This window comes from Scomber japonicus, chromosome 13 (assembly GCF_027409825.1).
Source record: "Scomber japonicus isolate fScoJap1 chromosome 13, fScoJap1.pri, whole genome shotgun sequence".
NCBI classification, from domain to species: domain Eukaryota; kingdom Metazoa; phylum Chordata; class Actinopteri; order Scombriformes; family Scombridae; genus Scomber; species Scomber japonicus.
Window position 1 is genome coordinate 29,166,275 of NC_070590.1, and position 23,035 is coordinate 29,189,309.

At 39.0% G+C, this 23,035-nt stretch overlaps 1 protein-coding gene across 1 annotated transcript; it reads right to left on the reverse strand.

The window, feature by feature from the left end:
- Window positions 1-776: 776 nt before the first annotated feature.
- jhy (junctional cadherin complex regulator) lies at window positions 777-21,348 on the reverse strand. The gene is made up of 8 exons (XM_053331146.1): window positions 20,981-21,348; window positions 17,259-18,000; window positions 13,387-13,482; window positions 10,910-11,211; window positions 10,159-10,447; window positions 3,775-3,861; window positions 2,238-2,360; window positions 777-986 (listed from the first exon to the last, which is right to left on the reverse strand). Exons 1-8 carry the CDS (start codon window positions 21,346-21,348, stop codon window positions 777-779), a joined length of 2,217 nt encoding a protein of 738 aa, XP_053187121.1.
- Between the last annotated feature and the right edge of the window lie 1,687 nt (window positions 21,349-23,035).

Consider the following 23,035-nt stretch of genomic DNA (forward strand, 5'->3'; position numbering starts at 1 on the left):
GTAGGAATATTGTCTCTTTCAGAATATGGGTAAAAAACTGAACATTTTGTGACAATCAATTTCCAATGGCTAACTCGAGTTTTGTTAAAGTGCGACATCAGATAAGGCCTGCTACCTGCCATGCTTAGGCACTCAAAATACAGCAAGCAGCACACAAGAGGAATCAAACTGTTTTCTTTGATTTGAGGTGTTCACAAGCTAATATCTCTACAAAGCCATGACACAATAACAACACTGGTACAAAAACCCAGCGACAAAAAAAGGAAACAATGTGAATAGTTACATTTATATCTTGTAATAAGTGGCATTTGTATAGTTTTTTTTAAAGATCAATGTGTATTAACTGTAATATCTGTGCAGTTATCTTAAACACATTGATCCATAGTGATTAGTAGTTGCTATCCCAACTAGGCTGTTACTGCTGAGCTACTGCTGGTGTCTTTTCTTTAATGTATATAACTTCCTGTTGTAGAATACACCTTTTGTTTTTTGTTTTTGGGAAACATGAACAGGAAGTTTGCAGGTTCTTAAGTTCAGCAGTGAGCATCAGTGTACCAATCAAATTCATCTCTTGTGAAATCATATTTGATGACACACAAAAAGCAAAGCAGACACTGTTTGAAGATGCCAATCTTTTCATATGTCAGAAGGAGTTTTTGATGTGACCCTAAGCATGGCAAATTTAATGAGGCAGCATGTTGTGTCTCACATCTTGGAGAGCTGATACCTGGGATATCATGGGGTCCATGGATTGCTTATGTGAAGTGCACCTTGCCTCATACAGCATGCATTTTTCTGAAGAGCGCAACAGCCTGCTTTTCTTCTTCATGCCTTTTTCTAAGAAGCTCCAGCGTGGCAAGCTGGGACACGTCCAGGCCCTCCATGTGAGGAGTGTGCTCAGTGAAGCCCTCAGACTGGTGTTTCTGTCTCAGCTTGGGTTGAGACTGTACGGGGGGTCTGGCTATGGTCTTAGCATACTCCAAGGCCTATAGAAGGAGAAAGAGAGAGATCAATGTATGTTGATGTACTCACTAATTACTGTATACAATCTGCATTCAAAAAATATTCAAATAAATTGCTGACAGCATGACTTTTATTTTGTGATACATTTAAAAACATTGGTTCTGTTTCATAAAGTGAGACTAGTGGACTAGAGAGTGAACAGGATTCATAGATTTTGTATTAAGGTGGGTCACCATGGTAACCTACAGTGCCTGGCTAAACCTGCACTAAAGCTGCTGAAGTTAATACGATTTAATCAAAATGAGCAAACAGTCGACCTCCTAACCAATCCACTGTCTGGAAGGATGACATCACTTCCACATGACCCTGACATGAATATAAAATAGGACTTCTAACAAGTAACAGGTGGCAGGTTAGTTGATGACAGCTGACCAAGATGATGTAGGTATTGATGATGAGCATTATGTTTTATATTAATGTTGGTGAAATTATTACACTGTATTCCTGATAGTACCTGTTAAATCCATTGCTATTCAATTCAATCAAATTATGAGGCAATCTTATGAATAAATAGTGACTGTATGAATAAAAATACACACTTGATGACATATTGATGAAAAATAATAATAAAAAAAAGGATATTAGGTTTCAGTCACACAGACTTTAGGTTTTTGAACACCTTGGGTTTATTAAACACTAATCACTTTATGTCTGTACAGCATCAAACAGATTCTTTATTTTTAACTGTTGTAATGCTTCATGTTGCTCAAATTCATTCATTAATACTAGTTTATTATAAAATGCACATACAGTAAGAGCATCAATGTTAAATTATGCTTTTCTTGACATTAACAATCTAATAATCTAAACTAGCAGGTTAAAAATGTTGCCACTAATATTTTTGTTTTTGTCATTATTGCACATATTTTACCCCAATTTTATATCATGGTTTTCTTAACAGCAGTGTGAGAGCAGTTATTCAGGATCAACTGTGTTCTGCTCTGGTAAAGGCAGTGTGTGTGTGTGTGTGTGTGTGTGTGTGTGTGTGTGTGTGTGTGTGTGTGTGTGTGTGTGTCACAGGTACCAGGCTGGAACCATGCAGTGACATTCTCCTTAATCTCATACTCATTCTTTGTCAGTGTTTGCTCACAACTTGTCTCTGTCAAACAACCACAATCACACATGGCTGTTCTGAAAGAGACATGTGTTCGGGTTCACACTTGTACACACACGCGCACACACACACACACACACACACACACACACACACACACCTTCATCCTGGGAACTTTCTTGCCATTGCCTTCCGGGTCCTTGGCCAGTAGAAAGGGAATCCTACTTATCTTTTTGTTCTGCTCGCGGATCACATTTGAATACAGCTTCTGTTGTTTCATTTTCTCAGCATGATGATGGTGAAAGAGTGAGAGAGAGGGAGAGAGAGAGAGAGAGATGGGGGGAGAAAGGGAGAAGAGAAGTACAGGGAGAGAGAAACAGAAGCAGATTATGAAAGGGGCTTTAATTAACTGAGCCATTTCTCCCTTAAGGCTCTTGTCTTTGTGTTTCCCCTCGGCAGAGCCTCTCCACACAGCCCCAACAAAACCAAACACAGTGAGCCATTCACTGGGCCTATCAACATTTACACATATCATTCACTAATAGGCTTGGCCCTAGAGATGCACAGGGCTCAATCTAGGCTAAATTGGCCAAACATGCTCACTTTTTACAACGAAGGGATTAACAAAAGATATATCAAAGTACAAAGAGCACTTAACTTCTTAGAGGTACTCTCATTTGCTTTGTAAATGTAATATTATCTGTGGAACAGCAAGGGAGCCTTTGAACTGGGACAATTAGAAGAGGGTCACACCATGACACTAGTGGACATCAGGATTTAGGCACAGGAGATCGACTGAAAGACAGCTAATAATGTTTGCCAATACCCATAATAATGGCTTTTTTCTCATATGAGTTGTTCCTTACAACTGATATTACCCATCAACAGATTAATACAACATCCTGGTGTATAGGGCAGCTTTTATACTGTGTTCATAATCATCTTTTCTCTTTTGGCTGGAAAAATAATAATAAAGGCTGGAGAGACACTCAGATATTGAGAGCAGAAGAATCTGGATGTTACATACTGTAAATAACAGATTGATAAATGCAAGATTGATGAAGATAAATGCATGTAGAATGGAAGCTGCAGGCTCATATATGTGTCTTATTAGCTTCTCTCTGCTCAGTGGGAACAGAGAGTGACTCCACTTTGTTCTATTTATCTCGTTCTCTCTCTCTGGCTCCCTCTTTCTCTCTCTCTATTATTATCAATACATCAGATTGTTTTAGCTTTCTGTTTTGATCTCATTTAATGTTTGTCGAGAGAAACATTTCTAAAGGGGAAAATTGATCAGCTTTCTACACATGATGGGAATAAGAAGAGAGTTTGGAGAATGTAAGATGGGCTGTCAAGGGAAGAAATACCCAAATATCCATTGGTGCAAAATGCTTGCTACTTGTTGATCAATCTTCAAGATGTTGTTACAGTTTGATTGGATCCATATTATTGAATGAAATTATTTATACACTTGATGTTTATGGGAAACCCCTGAATTGCTTAGGATCTTACAATTAAAAGAAATTAGAATATTATTTTAGGGAAAATACCACAAGTCTGAGTTATCAGTAATCATACTAAAGGAAACAGTATCATGCTCCAAGACCAGTATAACCAAGTTGTATTCACCAATACAATTCACATAGTCTATGGATAAATACATTGGTGGAGATATGCAGTTGAGGGTTGATACTTACTGTTTTTTCAGTGGCTGTGTAGTCAGGACCCAGGCCTTGCAGACTCACAACTGGCTTCAACTGCCTGTAGTCTTTCAGACTATATGCCTGAGAGAGAGAGGGAGACAGGGAGAGAGAGAGAGAGAGAGAGAGAGAGAGAGAGAGAGAGAGAGAGAGAGAGAGAGAGAGAGAGAGAGAGAGAGAGAGAGAGAGAGAGAGAGAGAGACAGAGAGAGAGAGAGAGAGAGAGAGATTTTCATGTTTTGAAAGTTGACAATAGCTGGACCCTATCTGTGCAATCAAACATCAAGTGACATGTTTGATTAGTTAATTTGAAATGCACTTCTGTTGAACTGAACTCAATTTGTTGTGATGGATGTTGAAATAGCACCATGGCAAAACAATAAATTGGAAACTGCAATTTTGATCCATTTTGTCTCTCATTGAATTGCCTAAACACAGACAAATGCCTGACAGACGACACGGCGAGACGGAGCCTGACACTGTCTACACTGTCTTTACCATGCAAAAACATTTAGTGGACATTGCAGAGAGAGTAGCACAAAAACCTCAACACTTTTAACTTTAACACAGATTTACTGATATGTTATACATGACATCTAACCAAAACAAAGTCTCAGGTGGCATTCCTTGGGACAAATTAAGCAGATCACATTGGGTACAGTGACCTCATGTGAATCTATTTGGGGCGTTCTTGACATGATAAAACCTGATTCTTCTTCCTGCTCAGTAACACACAAAGATAAAACCTGTGACTGTGTTCATGTTTTTTTGCCATGCTGTCAACGTAGCAGTGTTGGTCGGTCCACCACTTTGGTCCAAACGGACATATCTCAACTATTATATATCACCATGAATTTTGCTGACTCTGATGATGCCCTAGAATATGAACAGTATGTAAGTGCTAAACTAGGACAGTGAATGCGGTAAACCTGCTAAATAGCCTGCTAGTATTTTCACTGTGAGTATGCTAGTTCTTTATCTCAAAGCTCCACAGTGCACAGAGAGACTAAACATGACTGAAGTGATAATACACATAATCCTTGTTTTTGTTGATATGTGTCTGTCAAACATTATGTACATTCTAGTCAATCTGTGTCTCCATGTGATGCTCTTGTTGTCTGCTAAACCATAGTGACTGTCAATCATCCAACCAGCATACTAACTACCCAATGTATTCCCAATGAACCAGAAGCTTAATACTACTTTACGTTGGTTTGTGAGCACTTTATTTCCCTATGATTCAGGAACACGACAGTAACTGTAGAAACAGTACGTAAGCTGACACCATACAGTGTGTAACATACATAGTGCTCTTCTCAAAGATGTCGATAGTGAGCTAAAGTTGAGACACGAGTGATATGGGCAAACACAGAAAGAGATGTGTACCTGTTCCTTTGCAGGTACTGGTGATGACAATGATGAAAAAATGATGATTGTGTGTGTGTGTGTGTGTGTGTGTGAGAGTGTGTGTGTGTGTGTGTGTGTGAGAGAGTGTGTGTGTGTGTGTGTGAGTGTGTGTGAGTGAGTGTGTGTGTGTGTGTGTGTGTGTGTGTGTGTGTGTGTGTGTGTGTGTGCGTGATCCACAAACAAGATGCCTCAGACAAAAGGGAGCTAATCATTCCAGATTGTACTGGCTGCTTTTTGGAAGGAGGATTTTAGTTTGCTTTAGCCATCACGCATGAACACAACAGGGTACTTTTCTTCTCAAGCCCTCTCTCCCCTACCCCGAAGTCACGCTCATCTGCTTTTATGCCCAGGCACTGCAGCCAGACTGCTTTACAAATTGAGCCTGTAATCTCGTCAGACATGATGGCTAACATGGTGGGAGAGACGTGAGGTCAAAGGGTGACGAGTGGTGGACACCACAGGAGGACTATGTGAAGGCTCCAGTAAGAATATAACTCAAAGCACTTAATCATACTTTCTAGCCTTTTTGAGTCCTCCTCACTTAATTGTTGGTTGTTAGCGGATATTAAAAGTGTACTGTATTTTGTAGTTACCAATTAAATCAATGTTTTTAATTTCCACATGATATATTAAACATATAATCAATATGTGTTCATGCCTTAATTTTCCTGTTTGACAACAGTTGGTTTCCTAATAATGTTGGGCATGATTTAAGTGTGCAGTGTTGTTGAGTTGTTACTATCAGGTGAAGTGAGGAGTCTCAGTACACAGAGGTTACACCATTTTCCTGTATTATGGCACATATAACAAGGCCATATGTTGATACTATACTTACTAAAATATGAGCAGGTATAGCTATGGTAAGTAGTACTCATTTCAGAATAAATGAATTATACAGAGCTGTGTTAAAAGCATCTATATTTTAAAGTTTGTTTTAAGTTGTTTAAACTTGTTGGCTGCGTCATTTTCTACTCAGGACCCACCTGCACAGCTCAGCCTGACAAACCAAAGGAAGAAAGAAAAAAACACAACAGCAGCCAAATCATTAAATGCAAATGCATCTTTAGTGGCCCTGCGCTTCACAGACTCTCTCCCATCTAATCACCTTATCCTCTAACACATCTTCAAATGGCTTTTCAGAGCCTGCAGCTCTGTGGTTTATATAGTCATCATCTTATAGCAATTAAGTGTATCTTAGCGGAGCTACACAATTAACCTGATGTTTTGTGCCCTTAGTCACCAGAACACTCCTGCTGGATTAAGCAGTCCTGCATGGAGACAGCTGAGGGGATTATTTAGGACTTCAAAGGGGCATTTATTTGTGTAACCTCTTGTGTATGTGGGGATTAAAGGAGAATGCCACTCAATTTAAGAATTCATGTGTCACTTTTGTTAGGTGAAACTGAATAATGTGATCTTATTTTTCTAACTTGAACATGATCCCTTAGTATGTGTTGAGTGAATTGTTTGACCCTTGAACCCTGTTTAAACTTTTATGCATACATGGTTAGCACCTAGAAGCAATGCTCAATTATTGAGCATTGTGATATGACATCAAAGTATATGTCACTATTTATTACTACAACTACGAGGAGGGGCTGCATAATGACATGATTTGTTCATGATGGGAGTACTGTGTTTCCTCAAATGGTGGTTGGGGCCTTCATTTACCTGAACTACGAAGGTACCAGGCCTTTATTGGAAGTAGGCTTATACTGTATTAGTGGATAGTGGTTTAACAGTACATCAAATTCATGGTTTGGTACATTTTCAGTACAGCAGAAAAAAAGGAACTTAGTTTTGTAATTTGACTTTCTATGCAAAGGGTGAAGTCAGATTTTGGTTTTTCAGTTTGAAAAATGTCCAACAATTGCATATTGGCCAAACTATCAATGAAACAGTTTGGTTGTGCTGCAGTGAAGAAGGAAAACAACCTTTCTGTGGCTTCCAGTAAATTTGCTGACAACTGTTTTACGACGATTTATGGTTTAACTGTATATAAAGCAGTGTAAACTAGCTCCACCTCCAGCAGCTACAACAGTAACATGCTTCACTATTAATAATCTAATGATGTCATATAATATATCACTACTTTTACTGTAATACTGCATACTACATCACTATAATACTGCAGTACTTTTACTGTAATACTGCATACTACATCACTATAATACTGCAGTACTTTTACTGTAATACTGCATACTACATCACTATAATACTGCAGTACTTTTACTGTAATACTGCATACTACATCACTATAATACTGCAGTACTTTTACTGTAATACTGCATACTACATCACTATAATACTGCAGTACTTTTACTGTAATACTGCATACTACATCACTATAATACTGCAGTACTTTTACTGTAATACTGCATACTACATCACTCATAATACTGCAGTACTTTTACTGTAATACTGCATACTACATCACTATAATACTGCAGTACTTTTACTGTAATACTGCATACTACATCACTATAATACTGCAGTACTTTTACTGTAATACTGCATACTACATCACTATAATACTGCAGTACTTTTACTGTAATACTGCATACTACATCACTATAATACTGCAGTACTTTTACTGTAATACTGCATACTACATCACTATAATACTGCAGTACTTTTACTGTAATACTGCATACTACATCACTATAATACTGCAGTACTTTTACTGTAATACTGCATACTACATCACTCATAATACTGCAGTACTTTTACTGTAATACTGCATACTACATCACTATAATACTGCAGTACTTTTACTGTAATACTGCATACTACATCACTATAATACTGCACTACTTTTACAGTAATACTGCATACTACATCACTATAATACTGCAGTACTTTTACTGTAATACTGCATACTACATCACTATAATACTGCAGTACTTTTACTGTAATACTGCATACTACATCACTATAATACTGCAGTACTTTTACTGTAATATTGCATACTACATCACTATAATACTGCAGTACTTTTACTGTAATACTGCATACTACATCACTCATAATACTGCAGTACTTTTACAGTAATACTGCATACTACATCACTATAATACTGCAGTACTTTTACTGTAATACTGCATACTACATCACTATAATACTGCAGTACTTTTACTGTAATACTGCATACTACATCACTATAATACTGCAGTACTTTTACTGTAATATTGCATACTACATCACTATAATACTGCAGTACTTTTACTGTAATACTGCATACTACATCACTCATAATACTGCAGTACTTTTACAGTAATACTGCATACTACATCACTCATAATACTGCAGTACTTTTACTGTAATACTTTAACTACATGTTTCTCTTACACAACTGCTGTCTGACAACATCAGAAATCAAATATTTATCATTGTTGAATGGCTTCATTCAAACATGGAGTGAAAAGCCAATTGTCACAGAGAGGTCATTATTATTAAAATATGAGCTATTAACCCGTGTATTTAAACAGTACTGTGTCTCCTCTGTCCCATTCCCCTCTCTGTGACGGTCAGTTAGGACCGGAATTATATACAGGTGACTACTATTAATGCTCAACAGGCACATGGAGTTTATCCACCTTTGTTTTTTCCCTGGCCTGTTTTTGGGGCCAGCCTTTATTTGGCCATTTGGCCCCGCCATTATCAGAGAGCCAGCTTTTAATTGACTATCAGCCACTAATAGAGTAAAGACAGAACATGTTTTAATGGTGATTTGGGACGACGTCTTTTCATTAAGATCAATGCCAGCCATTCTGTAGACAATGTATCACATGTACACTAATTGTAAGCTCATCAAATGCACCAATAACACCAGAGGCCTGTACTACGAAGCTGGATTAACATACCCAGGATATCTCTCCGTTACCTGGGTTGACTTACCCAGACATTCACAATCTAGGATAAACTGTACTATGAAGCTGGTTATCAACTCGGTAATTGAACCCAGGGTTTTCCAATCTGGATCACTGCACGCTCACATAAAGGGGAGGTGTTTGCAGCGTCTGACCAATCACAAACATGGAGAAACCCTGCAGAGCAGACTACTTTACCATGGAGGAGCAGACAATTATTCTTCAACAATATGAAGAATTCACATCATCCAGGCCAAAAGCAACACTGTTGCTGCAGCAAAAGCCAGGAAGGAATGCTGGTAGAAAAAAGCCGACTTTGTTAATGCGTAAATTTATGAGATCATACAATATTAATTTATCGGACAGCACTCTGATCACACAATGTTATTTTATTACGGCACAGACGTTTCGGGCAGAGTGCTTCCTCAGTGCCCTTCCTTTTGTTGCGACATTAAGTTAGTTTAATATTCAACATTCAAAATACAAACCTATTATGCGCTTCAACCATTTGAGTGAATGATGTCAAACCAACTGTATAACATACAGAATAATATCCCTCATGTGCCTCAAGGATTATTTTTTAAATATATATTTTGGTCAATTAAAAAATTGCATATATCCCTAAAAGCTCATTCTCTCCTAAGCGCTCCTCTCACGATCCGCGCACCAATGTTGACAGGATCTTTTAAGAATGGGCAGGTCATTTTCTAAGAGAACTGATTGGTCAGGAGGTGGTGCTTTTATACTCATTGATCTCTTATCCAGAACATAACCTGGTCCGGAGCAGGTTAGCCGTTCAGCATAAGTTACCATGGTGATTTACCCCGGTAAGAAGTGAACCAGCGTCGTAGGACGGAAAACCCAGAGTTAACCCTGAAGTTACCTCGATAAGAGAAAATCCAGCTTCGTAGTACAGGCCTCAGGTGTGATCACAGTGTCTATCATTCCAAACAAGTACCAGTGGAGGTTGTTTTTTTATCCATGCATCCCAGATTAGATGACTATTTTTTTTATCACTTAAGAATACTGTTGTGTCAATTTTGAATACTTATCTACCTATAGACTATTTCAGAAATACAATACTACACTGATGAAAGCTCGCCAACCTTGTATGTGACTCTCTCCCTCTGCTGCTTCTGTTTCTCCATCTGCACCAGGTAGCCACCAGAGCTGTGTGTATAGATAGGATAGGTTGTGTTCACACTCTGAGGAGGGCAAAGCTCAGTCTCTTTAACCATCATTTGCTTTCCTATAGGGGGCAGCACTGTGTAAGAGCCTGAGCCCTGTGACCAGGTGCTGGTGGGAGTCCTGGAGAGGTTTTGTGGAAATGGCTTATTTGGGCTCCACTTCTGGTCCTCCTCTTCACAGTATAATGGCCACTTTAATGCAGTTGTGCTGAAACACAGAATTATTGGTGGATTAATAGTGAGAGGGATCATGATAATAGATTGCAAAAGAAAACTATATATATACATTATATATATATATATATATTACACATTACTTAAGACTATATGTTAATTCATGTTTAGATTGTGTATCAGACACATTTTTGCAGGCATATTATTTCACTGTTGTGTTCAATTGCTGTGGTGTGTCCAGTATTTTGTTGTTGATTTTTCTATATGCTTTTTTTGCTATTAGCTGATACAGTGATTCATTTTTTGTAATGAGATCCTTCATGTAATATATTTCTTCTCTTTGGTCATTAAAAAAACTGGTTGAATGATTCACCTTTGCCATTGTTCATGTCTATTCTCCTGATGTCTGTGGTGAAGTTCTGTATGTAGTCCTTCTGGGCACATGTGGGTGGATTTTCCAGACTTTCTTTGTTGATATAAAGGGGACATGGCATACTGAATTTCAGATTCATGAGGAGATGCTAAGTTCATGATGGCATCATCACTGTTCTGCTGGAGGAAGGGAAGGAGCTGGGATGTAGTGTTCAAGTTGATGTTGAACTGAATGGTTGGAGGCAAAGGCTGTGATGAGGTCATCTTCTGAGGTTTTGGCTGTGTTACAGCGGCTGGACTTGCTAATGGGGAGCTCAGACAGTCTCCCCACTCAGCTTTGACCCCCGTGGCAGGGGGTTGCTGCTGCCGTGAGGGGCTGGAGGTTTCCTTCCGCTGAGCTTTCTTCTCTTTGCTGATCTGGGTGACCTGGGGTGACAGTCGGATTAACAGTTTGAGGATAACGTTTTGTCATTGATGAAGAATGTCAGAGCAATAAAACAGCACTGATGGATTGATTTATAGGAAATCTATAACAGTGTTAATTCATTAAACCCAAACACACAGCAAAATATGAGAATATAAAATCTTTTTCCACAAAAACATTCATACATAAAAAGACACCAGGCACAAAGTAGTGACAGTTGACTGACAAGGTCCACAATCATAGTCTCATCATACTGAAATACAGTGTTTTAATGCCAGCAAACAAAATCTAAATGTGGTGGAAAGTAACTAAGTACATTAAGTCAAGTACTAAAATATATATTTTTCAGATACTTGTACTTTACTTGGATATTTCCATCCTCACTGGAAAACTACAAATCAAAACTCTTTTAGTGTAATAATATAACCATGGACCTTAAATTCTTTCAATTGTTTACGTATGGCCTACTGTTATAACAAGCATTGTTGCTGTCCGCTGTGTTTGTACCTTTTTATATTGCATATAAAAAGGTACAAACTTATATATATTATTATATGTTTTTTATGTCATAAATTGTTTTTGATTGCCTTTAATGTCCTTGTTGTTCAGTGAGTGCTATCTAAATTTCATTATATAGTCTAACCCTCAATATGACAATAAAGTTACCGCTACATTTCAGAGGGAAATATTGTACTTTCTACTCCACTACATTTATTTAACAGCTTTAGTTACTTTTCAGATGCAGATTTGACACAATGGATAATATAACAAGCTTTTAAAATACAACACATTGTTAAAGATGAAACCAGTCAGCAGTGTGTAGTCGGCTCACATTTCAGATGTCTATGAGTTCTTAACAGCTCCACCAAATACTGATTTTTCCCTCTAAACTTCTCACATGCTTTCATGTCAATAAATGTTCAAATGATCCAATATTTCAGCAAAAATCAAAGGAGAGAGAAAAAGCCCCAAAACTGAAAACACATTTGTGTATCAGAACTTTGTTTTTTTTTTCTCCCCTCCCATTAATCATCTCACCAGCCCTCACATTTATCTGCTGACCCTTTGGAGGGGCCCCACCCCTAGGCTGGGAACCACTGGACTAAACTAAGGTTGTTTGCTGGCATTAAAACACTGTATTTCAGTATGATGAGACTATGATTGTGGACCTTGTCAGTCAACTGTCGCTACCTTGTGCCTGGTGTCTTTTTATGTATTAATGTTTTTGTGGAAAAAGATTTTATATTCTCATATTTTGCTGTGTGTTTGGGTTTAATGAATTAACACCATTATATATTTCCTATAAATCAATCCATCAGTGCTGTTTTATTGCTTATGTACTTTAACTGTAATACTTTAACGACATCAAGCTCATAATACTCATGTACTTTTACTGTAATACTTTAACTACATCAAGATGATAATACTAATTTTACCTAAGTAGGATTTTTCATGTTTGTCATTTTTCATTCACTTGTAATGGAGTATTTTTACATTGCTGTATTCATACCTTTACTTAAGTTTAAGATCTGAATACTTCTTCAACAACAATTTTTTCATTGGTTTATATGTTTACCTAATTTGCATTTCTGTGAGATAAGCTGGCCTATATCTGATGGTGGTATGAGGCATAAATGATCACCTCTAAATCTACTCATTTGTTCTAAAAAAAACATTGACAGACAAACATGAGCCCCGAGTAAAAGGCACAATTCTTTCACAAAGTGTAAGAAGGACTGGTGCTCATCTTTGTATGATCTGACTGAATTACTAAGCAGGGGGTCTATGAGCGTGTGTCTCATGCATCTAATGTTGCTGGTTTAGAAAACACCAGCTTTGCTCATTCCAGTGGGAAAACATTCACACTCCTCTGCTTGGCAGCTTTAAGGTGGTCGTTCAAGTGCTCAAAATAATAATGCTTGTCCAATCCTGTCCTTTTTCACTCCAACACTCGCTCTCTGGCAAGTGCTGCTGCAACAACGCAATCAGCGCTTGTGTCTACATTCCCAACAGACTATTAAATGTCAGGCTGACAGCGTCCCTACTGTGCAGTGAGGTGGCCCATGCAGGAGCTTCCACACATACTGCAAAACAATCTAAAGTTGACTAGATTTTCACCATCCACTGTTTGTGCTGTCAGTGTCAACCAAGTGAAAAGAACACCCCTGTGTTCCTACCCTCAACTGCTGTGTTTTCTGGAGCCACCTCTGCTCTGGGTCTGAACTGTCCTCTTGACTCTCTGCAGTGGTCGCCTCCTTACGAGTTTCATGCACCTTTAGACAGTACAAGACAAAGAAACATGTGTATACAGAGGAATTTTGAAATATTTACAGTTTTCCTGTCTTTACATCTTTACTAAAGCTCACTGAAACCCACACACACCTAAACCTACTCTGGTGTATCAATACTGAATCCATTACTATCAATGTCTGTCTTCTTCAACCATGTCGTATTACATCAATTTACTGTTTCACTTGTTCCTAATGCACCCGTTGGTGGCATGGAACTATGTTCTGGTAATGCTGTAATGAAAATCATTTAGTTAACTTCAGGACTCCCCGCAGCATCAGAGGACCATCTGAGTGGATCGATGATATTGACGGGCTGAAGACTTGTTCACTGAATGCTACTAATTCTGCAGGCTTGAATAGGTGAAGGTCACAAGGAATGAGTGGATCCAGATCCATCAATAAGTGTGTTTGTGATTGCATCTAATAGGCTGAGAAGCTGCTGTTATAGCTGAGAGAACATTGTCACAGACCCAATGCTCTTTCTATGTTAAGTTCAAGCTATTTTGATCTTGATAATTAACTGAATCAGCTCCTACATAAACTCACAAACCCATTATGGGAATCTTTTTTTAAGCGACAGAGGCTTTTAGACATTTAGGTGCTGTTACAGATGAGCAATGAACACAGCGCTGCCGGAGCAGTTGTTTGAAGATCAGGAGCAGGTGTGAATGACTACTGTATTGCTGGCAGTGTACAGAATCACACACACACACACACATACACACAAATACTTTGCACCTCTCACCTTTACCCATTCCCCCTGCCGTAGCCTTTTGTCACCCATTTTAAAAATCCCAATCAGTTGGAGCAAATGATCAAGCTTGTATTGCATTTTGAGCATGGTAAGCTGTGTAATATCTTTTCTCCTAAATTGGGAGGTACCGTAATTGCTTCTCTGCGAGACGATGTCACAACAAAGTCGAGCAATTGCAGCTTGCTGTATTACCTCCTGTACCCGGGAAACATCTGCTTTTCGCAATGAAGACTTCAAAGGAGGCTGTGGATCTTGAATTGCATTTAGCTGCTATTGTGGCTGGCCCAGGTAATCTTGATTAGGTGTTTAGACTGAGGCAGGGTATACAGTGGCAGAGAGCTCCCCAGAGCTTTGGTCTAAAGCTATTAAAAGATTGTACATTATGTTCCCCTGGCTTTGAAGTGAGGGCCTGCAAGAGGAGAAGGGACTCTGAGGGCTGAGTGCAATAGCAGAAGATTGATCTGCTACTTCTGTCTTTATCAAAGGAGGCCCGAGCCCCGATGAAGCCAATCATTGCTACCGCCACTCTGCCACTTGGCCGGGCTAAACATTTGCTGCATTAGGAAATTGTGTACATTTAATAACACGTCTAATTATAACAAGCTGCCCTTAGATGGCCGCTCTCTTCAAAAGACCAAATGGGGTCTTTTAAAACGAGCCCTGTAACAATTAGCCTTTCTGGATTCATACTGATTGGGGAAACTGATGCGATTTGTACTTGGAGAGTTGCTATCTTTTGCAAGGAGTGAGGATCAGGAAGGGTGAGAAGCAGCAGAGCAAGCTGATTGATAAAAGATGCGCAATCATTCTAATTATGAAACTTGCTTTTGGCTTTTAAAGATGTCTTTCTCTGTAACCTTCAATATTACATTTCGCAAAATCTAAAATGAAGATAGAAGATAAAACAAAAATCTCATATGTCACTTCTTTGATGTTCAATATTTCATTAAGTGTTTGTGAAAATAGCCAACTCTGTTCCAAAACCAAAGAACAAAAGAACAAAAGTACAATCTGAGCAGGAGACATAATCAGAAGATGTTAATATGACTACAAACTGTGACTCTGTACACACAGTACAGTGTCGGTGCATTTAATTAACTCTATAATTATTCAATGATGCAAGTCAAACATTAGATCCTGTGCAGATGTCTTTTAAAGAGTTCTGGATCTTTAGTTTCTGAGAAAGCTGCTCATGTTCACATGTCAACAAATCAGGAATGTACTCTTCAGGTTCATACAAAATTCATTTGTTAATCTAGTGTGCAAGCATGTTGATCACAACTGACCTGCTCTATATGAAAAGAGCCTTGCAATAACTTTTGTTGTGATTTGGCTCCATATAAATAAAGATTAAATTGAACTGCTGCAAGGAACTGCAGTTAACAATTCACACTGAGCCTATTTCTAAAATATGGTTTAGGCTTGTATCTGAATGGCTTTGTTGATATGTTATAATGTTTCCATTAATCCTATGATGAGACAGGAAATAGACTACATGCAAATTGGTCCCTCCTTCTTTTATGCCCTATGTCCCCCATTAAGTAAGACTCGTCTTTGGGGAGACGGGCCAATGGAAAACTAATTCAGAGAGAAAATGACAAAACACAAGGGTCAGGAGAGGGAAAGGCTCTGGCTCTGTTTACTATTGCACAAAGCTAACGGCTCTTGACTATGTAAATGGTGATGATACGAGACATTGTAGAGGGCTGGGGCTCAGATGGGTGAACAAGGTTGGGGGTATTATAGCCAGCGAACAGTCTTGTGGCCCGACAAATGGGGAATGCGGGCCATCCCAACCAATTATGCCACTGTGCCAGGTGCAGGGATATCTAAGAGCCTATTGGTAACCATGCGTCTCTGATGTTCTTGTTGTACACATCAAGTCATAATAAGCACTGCATAGCCAGACATGGCTCTTTTCATATGGTGGAGGAGAAGGCAGATGAAAACAGCCATGCTCCTCTTGCCAAATTAATTTCCCAGACTGGGTCAGAGCAAGCATCATAGGATATTCTCTTGGTTTTTGTGCGAGATGACAATAAAAAGCATATAGATACAAATAAAACCAGTAAATGAGCATAAGCTTGGCTGATGCTGCTGGGGGGGGGGGGGGGGGGGGGTAATTTTGGCCTCATGAGAAAAGCTGCATTCAAGCTACTGCACATTAATAGAATCTCTAAGATTAGACTGAGCCTTCAAAAGTAAATATACTGACACTTGGCTACTTTTCCTGTCACCTGAGTGCACGACCAATACAGATATCTAAAATATAAACAAACATGAGTATCACATGTTGTGCATGTGCACTAAAAAGCCCTAGAACTGACACCCTAACACTGTTAGTGAATATATTAATCTCCAGGGTTTACTTGATTCAGTCATTGCAAAACATACCACAGCACTGCTGTCACTATTGTCACATACTAACACTACAAAAGCTAGATTTAGATACCTAAGTACGTAACACCACAAAGGTGCCAGTTGCTGTTCAGGCATAGAGTAAAACCTCTCAATACCTACAACCAGAATCTACAGTACTTTGTTTATTTAAAAGAAAAAATGCTTTAACTATAAAATAAGAGAAGATCATTCATAGAGGTCAGTGGAAATAGTAATAGTCAGTAATAACTCTGTCCATCACCAAACAATGTAAGTAAGGTCACAGGATGTTACCAAACAATTTATAATAAACAGTGACACAGTTTAGATTGGAATTCTAAAAAATTAGACCTTACAGTTTGCTCTAATATTCACACATGTCAAATCTACATAACCTAATCTGACATGTTTGTGGATCTTGCCATGTAACGCCAGTCCAAGAAAGTGTGTAACAATAGCTGTGAGGCCCATGAGTCATTATCAGTGCTAGTGCAGCTCCTGGTGTCAGTTTTTTGTAATTGCAGTCTGTTTTTGTTAAAAGAGAGAACAGACAGAGACAGTTTCAAACATCAAACTCATTCAGTGATATTCATCATAAGCAGATGCTACAGGCTGCTGTACATACCTTATTCAAATTCTGAGGCATCTCCTGCTTAACTGCGTGCACCCTCGCATAGGAGCCATATTTGGATGTGTGACGCCCCAGGGTGATTTTGTTGCGTTCCACTATGTCTTTGTTCAGTCTTTCTTGCTTTTTATTTGATAAAACCTTTGAACTCTTCAGCGTGGATGAGCTCGTTTGCTGTGTTTGAATGGATCCTCCTTGTGTGCGTCTCAGTTCATGGTGGTAGTCGCTCTGAAATTCTTGGATGTACACATCATTTATATCCTCTGAGTTCTCTGTCAGCTCAGGAGATCTGCTAATATCTACCCCAGCTTTGTCATAACTGTTCTGATGCTTCTCTTCAAATCCCCCCCTGTCATTTTTTGTAGAAATGTCGGTCGGCTTTGAAAGGTCAACTTCTGGTGATCTCAGCTGTACAGCATGCTTGTGACGGTGGGGAGACTGTACAAAGCTAATCTGACCGTCTTGTGGGTGTAGGCGGTACGGCTGGTCACACTCATTACCAGCCATGTGAGGGGTCGCCACAACAGCTGGATTCGTGTTGCAGATGTATCTGTATCCTCCTTTTATGACCACTTCCTGTTTGTCTTCACCTAACCGGCTTGATTTCTCTTTAGGGATTTGGTAATACTCATCGAAGGAGCTCTGCGGACTGTTGTTGAAGCAGTCAGCTCCTATCAGGTTGGTCCTCCAATTGGGGTCGTAGCGCAGGTCTGAATAAGCATCATCAGAAAGCAGCTGGCTGTGTGGTTAAAGACAGACAACAGCATCAATAAATTATAGCTTTATTGTTCAAATAAGAAACATAGTACATTTTTAATTATACTATTATTCAAATTAGATTTAATTGTTAGTAGGCAAGGTTATCAATGATATTTCCATATCCAACGTTTGACAGACGCCTGAATCCCACACAGGCCTGTGCTGAGAGGTCAAAGGAACAAGAGGCATTACACCATTATTAGAATGATGATGTCCTCAAACAAAGACAGCAAGGCCTTATCAGAGACTCCTGAAATTGAAATAGATGAGGGAGATTATGAGCCTGTATTTACAGATAATTTTCATATTTTCACCTCCAGGCTCACTAATGAGAGTGTATTTGAGAGCTACTAGCGGGGGAATGGTTCACAAACGGCAATTTTCAGCTTATGAAATGGCTTGAAAATTGCAGGCTAAAATGCTCTTTCTGATGGTGATGAAAAGATCTCATTAAAATAAATAGCAGAGAGCCTCTTTGTTGTGCTTACTGGGAGGACGAGGGGAGCCTAATTCTCCTGCCGTGATGTTGTGCGTCGAGGGGGGGTGGGAGGGGTTGCCTAGGTGTAGGGCCCTTCACTTCAATGAGGCCAAAAGGGTAAGGGATGTCTCTCTAATGACTCAGACTCAAACAAGTTAGAGAATGCATTATAGACAACATGCAGCTGGGTGTGATGCCTCCAACACTGGCAAAGCACCACAGTCTATTATTTTCCTGCCAGGAATACAGACACCAAAATACAAAAGCCAGTGAAATACTGTGACAAACACTAACTGGGAAAATGGAAAAAAAAAACAACCAAACAAACAAAAAACGGACATACGGACTCTACTCAAATATCCTTTGGCAATATTTGGAGCGAGATGGCTGCAAAAAATAGTGCAGAGGGATGAATGGAGTTGTTTAAATAGGAATCTTTTGCTTGAATGAGGAATGCCCATTGGGTTTGTAAACTATGCAATGGCATTGTGTGAAAAGGCTTTACCCACTTTGAGGAGGCAGTGGAGAGGACTATGAGAACATGATGGGAATGGGACTGTGTCCACTGCCTCGCCTCTATGAAATGGAGCCTTTTGTGAGAATATGTCATGGTCATTTTCCTCTGAAACAATGTACTTTGGAAGCGGACCCACACTTGGCAGGCATCAATCTCCGCAGGTTAATGACAGGAAAATGAACAATGCCCCTTTTCTATTTTGGAGGGAAATTACTATCAGGCAGTGTGTGAAGGAAAACAACAGTATGAGTCTACAAGAGTGCAGACACAGATGTGGTGTGTTGTCCTTGCCGTAGACGCCTACCTCCGCTCACTCAAAGGAGAGAAAGAGAGATCTCCTTTACAGCAAGAATGATCCTTGTTAATGGACCACGAGTGACCACTTATTGTGATCCATCCTAACAAAACAAAAATCTCATTTCCCTCAAATGAAAGCTGCTGGAAGCACCTGAATTAGGCCTTTCTCACTACAATGTACCGATTCATGCATCTCATTACATGAATGACACTGTTTCATTGTTGAGTGATGAATGAAGGCTATTTATCTTTTATCATCAATGTGCTGTTTAAAAGTAAAAGGTTTAATTGTTGCTGCCGTTCTCCCTGTTATATTCCATCTAAGCAGTACCATTATCTGCTTAATTTTCATTAATTTGTCACAGACTGTTAAAGTGACAGTTCAGTTCAATAGGTAAATTGAACAAGGTCAGGCACACATCTCAGTAGTTTATATAGTGGCACATTCATAGAATTATTGTGATACACAAGGCTACATAATCAACTGAGTAGTCAGATTTTTCACAACAATGTTTATACCATTATAAACCTCAATAAACACCTATCAATTTTATTTTTTATAAAAATGTAACAAATACTTTTTAATACTATTTACACCATAATACAAAGTCTACAAGTTCTTGTTTAACAGTCATTTACAATCATCAATGACTGCCATCTCCTGGCCAGACTGAATAACTACATAAGAATAGTCCCCAGCAGTTTCCCAGCAGACATTTTATACTGTCACAAGAGGAAAAGCACAGATGTTACTAATGACAGTAAGAAGCCCTGATAGTAATTTTAGAGTAATTTAAAGTATAATTGTAGCAATAGTCTACTTTTCTCATAAACAATAAATAAAAATAAATCCTGTAAACAGCCAAACAGTGACCCAAACCAGATGATCCTATACCAAGTACCTGATACAGCTTTTTCCAAAACATTATTGAACCACACTATTGTACTGGATCACATGTTCCTTCATGACAGTAAACATGTAAAAAGGAAATGTAGTTTATTTTGAGTCAGTCCCACATAAACCATCCTGCTGCCTTAAATACCTGCTGGGGCAACAATTCTGCTGCTGAGACCACAGTGTCCAGCTGTTTTAGTAAAAGTAAGAACCTTTTAGTAAACTTTTCTAAACTAAAAGAATATATCTGTGAGCTGATTTTAAAGATTTACATCCCTAGGGAGCAGTGGGGAAATAGCATGGGGAAATATATAGAGTATGACCGGCCTTATCTTTTACCACCAGGCCAGATGCTTGTTTTGCTGGTCTGGTTGAAGTTTTTAACTTAACACATTTTTTGACCTGATTAAGAAACAACTCGAACTGAAATGCTGTCTATTAGAATGCCAACTGTGGCTTTGGGCTAAGTGTATGGCGGTAACTTCATACCTATTGGCACTATTTTAACTGTCTTGCAACTTCACAAAGTGCATTTAACTGCACCCCTTCAATAATGAAGTTTTAACATTGCAACATTATATACAAGAGTAATCAGTGTGTGTTCATTACTGCCTGAAATCATTGTTAGATGTAGTTTAGTGTGCAACAGAAGACATCTCTGAGCACAACTAAGCGAAGCTGTGTGTGTACAGTATATGCAATCATTTTACAATTTTACAACATTACTCAATTTTAACCATAAAATGCTATACAATTAAAATTGTGGGACTTACCTTATTTCCTCTCTTTCTTCTCTTTGTGTATCCAGGTATTCAGTCTGTAACAAGGTGGGATTCCTCTTGATACGGGAGTGTGCTGCTACTTCCAGGCTATCATGAACTAAACGATCCTTACTTTCATCATCACTTACATCGTCATCCTCCTCATCTCCCTGCTGTAACATGTCAGTATTTTCCTTTTGTGGGAGTATGTATTTGTTTGGATCCTGGTGGCCAATACGCAATTGTAGCTGCTGTTGGTAGTCTCTCTCCTGGGCCAAACTCTCTGTGTCCGACTCCAGAGAATGCCAACGGGGGTTCGGAGCTGCTCGTCTCTGATTCTCAGGAGGCTTCTTTTTCTCACTCTTCAGCACTCGATACATTGCTGTATGTTTGAGTCTTTTATCCATGCTTCACCATCTATGCAGGTGTTGAATGTTAGGAGGAGAGGGTTGCAGCAGGGTGGTAACTTAGAAACAGAAAGGTTTATGTTACAAAATAGACAGCAGGACGTAATAGCAAATAAGATTCATGTATTTTGTATGCTTTGAACCACACATATCTGTCTGGGTGATGAGTAGAAAAAGACAAAGAGCATCAAATCTGCTACTATACATGATTTGATGTCCTGTAAGTCCTAGACCCTCAAAAGGTGCTTCTGATAAGTTTTTAAAGTCAAAAAGCAGTAGGCTGTCCACTATACTCTATATGATATTCAGATTGCTTGTTTAACCAGCTTCATTTCTGCAGCTGTGCCAGAATTATTGGTTCTATGGTCTCTGCTTACCCTGCTCTCTAGTCAGCATTCTAACAAATGAGTCTATTCAGAGGCTGGAAAACCACAGAGAAAATGTTTGGATGATCCAAATGCTTGTGTGACTGATTAAAAGTTAACAACACAGTTAGATTAAATGGGTGAATGAGTGGAGGCATGAAGAGACCCTTTATCACAGCTGACATGTGGACTTGTGCACAATGATGACTCAGGTTCATGTAGATGAAGTGTCTCTGTTAGACCAGTGAGGCAGCATGTAGCCCAGGAACTGACTCACTATCAATGGACTGCAGCCATCATTCATGTTATATATTACACCTGCTTTCACAAGCAAACAGCTAAAAGACGTTCAAAGGAAACGGATTTCCCTCTTGCAAAGCACTGGCCTGGCAGCCAAGTGAAATAGAAACAAACACAGTCTCATTTTTAATCCCGTTGAGATTTCCAAATTGATGAAAACTTCAGAAAAGCTGTTGTATACCGTTTTGTAAGTTATGTCTCTATATTTTGTATCGCTTAACTACCAATGTTACTTTAAAAGCTGGCAGCTAGCTTTGCAGCTATATTTTAGCCAAACGACGCCTGCAAAGAGGTAAACGTACAAAATAAATTCAACCACATAAAATATCTACTATATGTATTGTATTTATAGTAACAATAGACAAAAAAAATAAAGCTCAGCGGTGTAAATTCGTCGTTCATATTCATAGTAAGGCTGAGAGAAGTCGGTCAGACACTCACCTGTTTTCCTCCGTTAGTGAGCTCCTGCTCTGAAACCATAGAAACGGCGACGCACACATGCTGCCTTCATGGGTCCGTATATAAACTCCGACTTTCAACTGCTGAGATCGCAGCAGACATTTTGTCTCAACGTGCATAAAAACAGTGAAAGGTTTGGACACGCTTGAGAAAGTGTCCAAACTTTTGACTGGTCCTGTAGGTGAACCTAAAAATAATGGCTCAGGGGAATTGTTCCAGCAAGCACACTACCAGAAGCAAGGACCTGGAAACAAAACACCCAAATGCGACAGGGCCATCATATGGCTTTTCTTAGTAAATGTATTCCTGTTGATGTAGCACCTATTATGAGCAAACATCCCACTAATAATCTGAGAGCACCTACACTAATCCATACACTAGACAGTGGTTCAGGAAGTCCTTTGTATCTGTAGCCATCAGACTTCACAATATCACAAGAGTGACTGGAACTACAATTACCTTTCATCCTCAATTCTTATTTTAGGTTTATTATATTTCTCATCTACACATTTGTGTAGATGTATGAAGCATTGGAT

Excerpts from the sequence above, each read along its gene's own strand:
- jhy (XM_053331146.1), bottom strand. The coding sequence starts at position 21,348 with ATGTATCGAGTGCTGAAGAGTGAGAAAAAGAAGCCTCCTGAGAATCAG. Across the intron at positions 13,483-17,258 it reads TGCCTCAGAATTTGAATAAG|GTGCATGAAACTCGTAAGGA; the intron begins GTATGTACAGCA and ends TACTGTCTAAAG. Across the intron at positions 2,361-3,774 it reads ACACAGCCACTGAAAAAACA|AAAATGAAACAACAGAAGCT; the intron begins GTAAGTATCAAC and ends CATCATGCTGAG.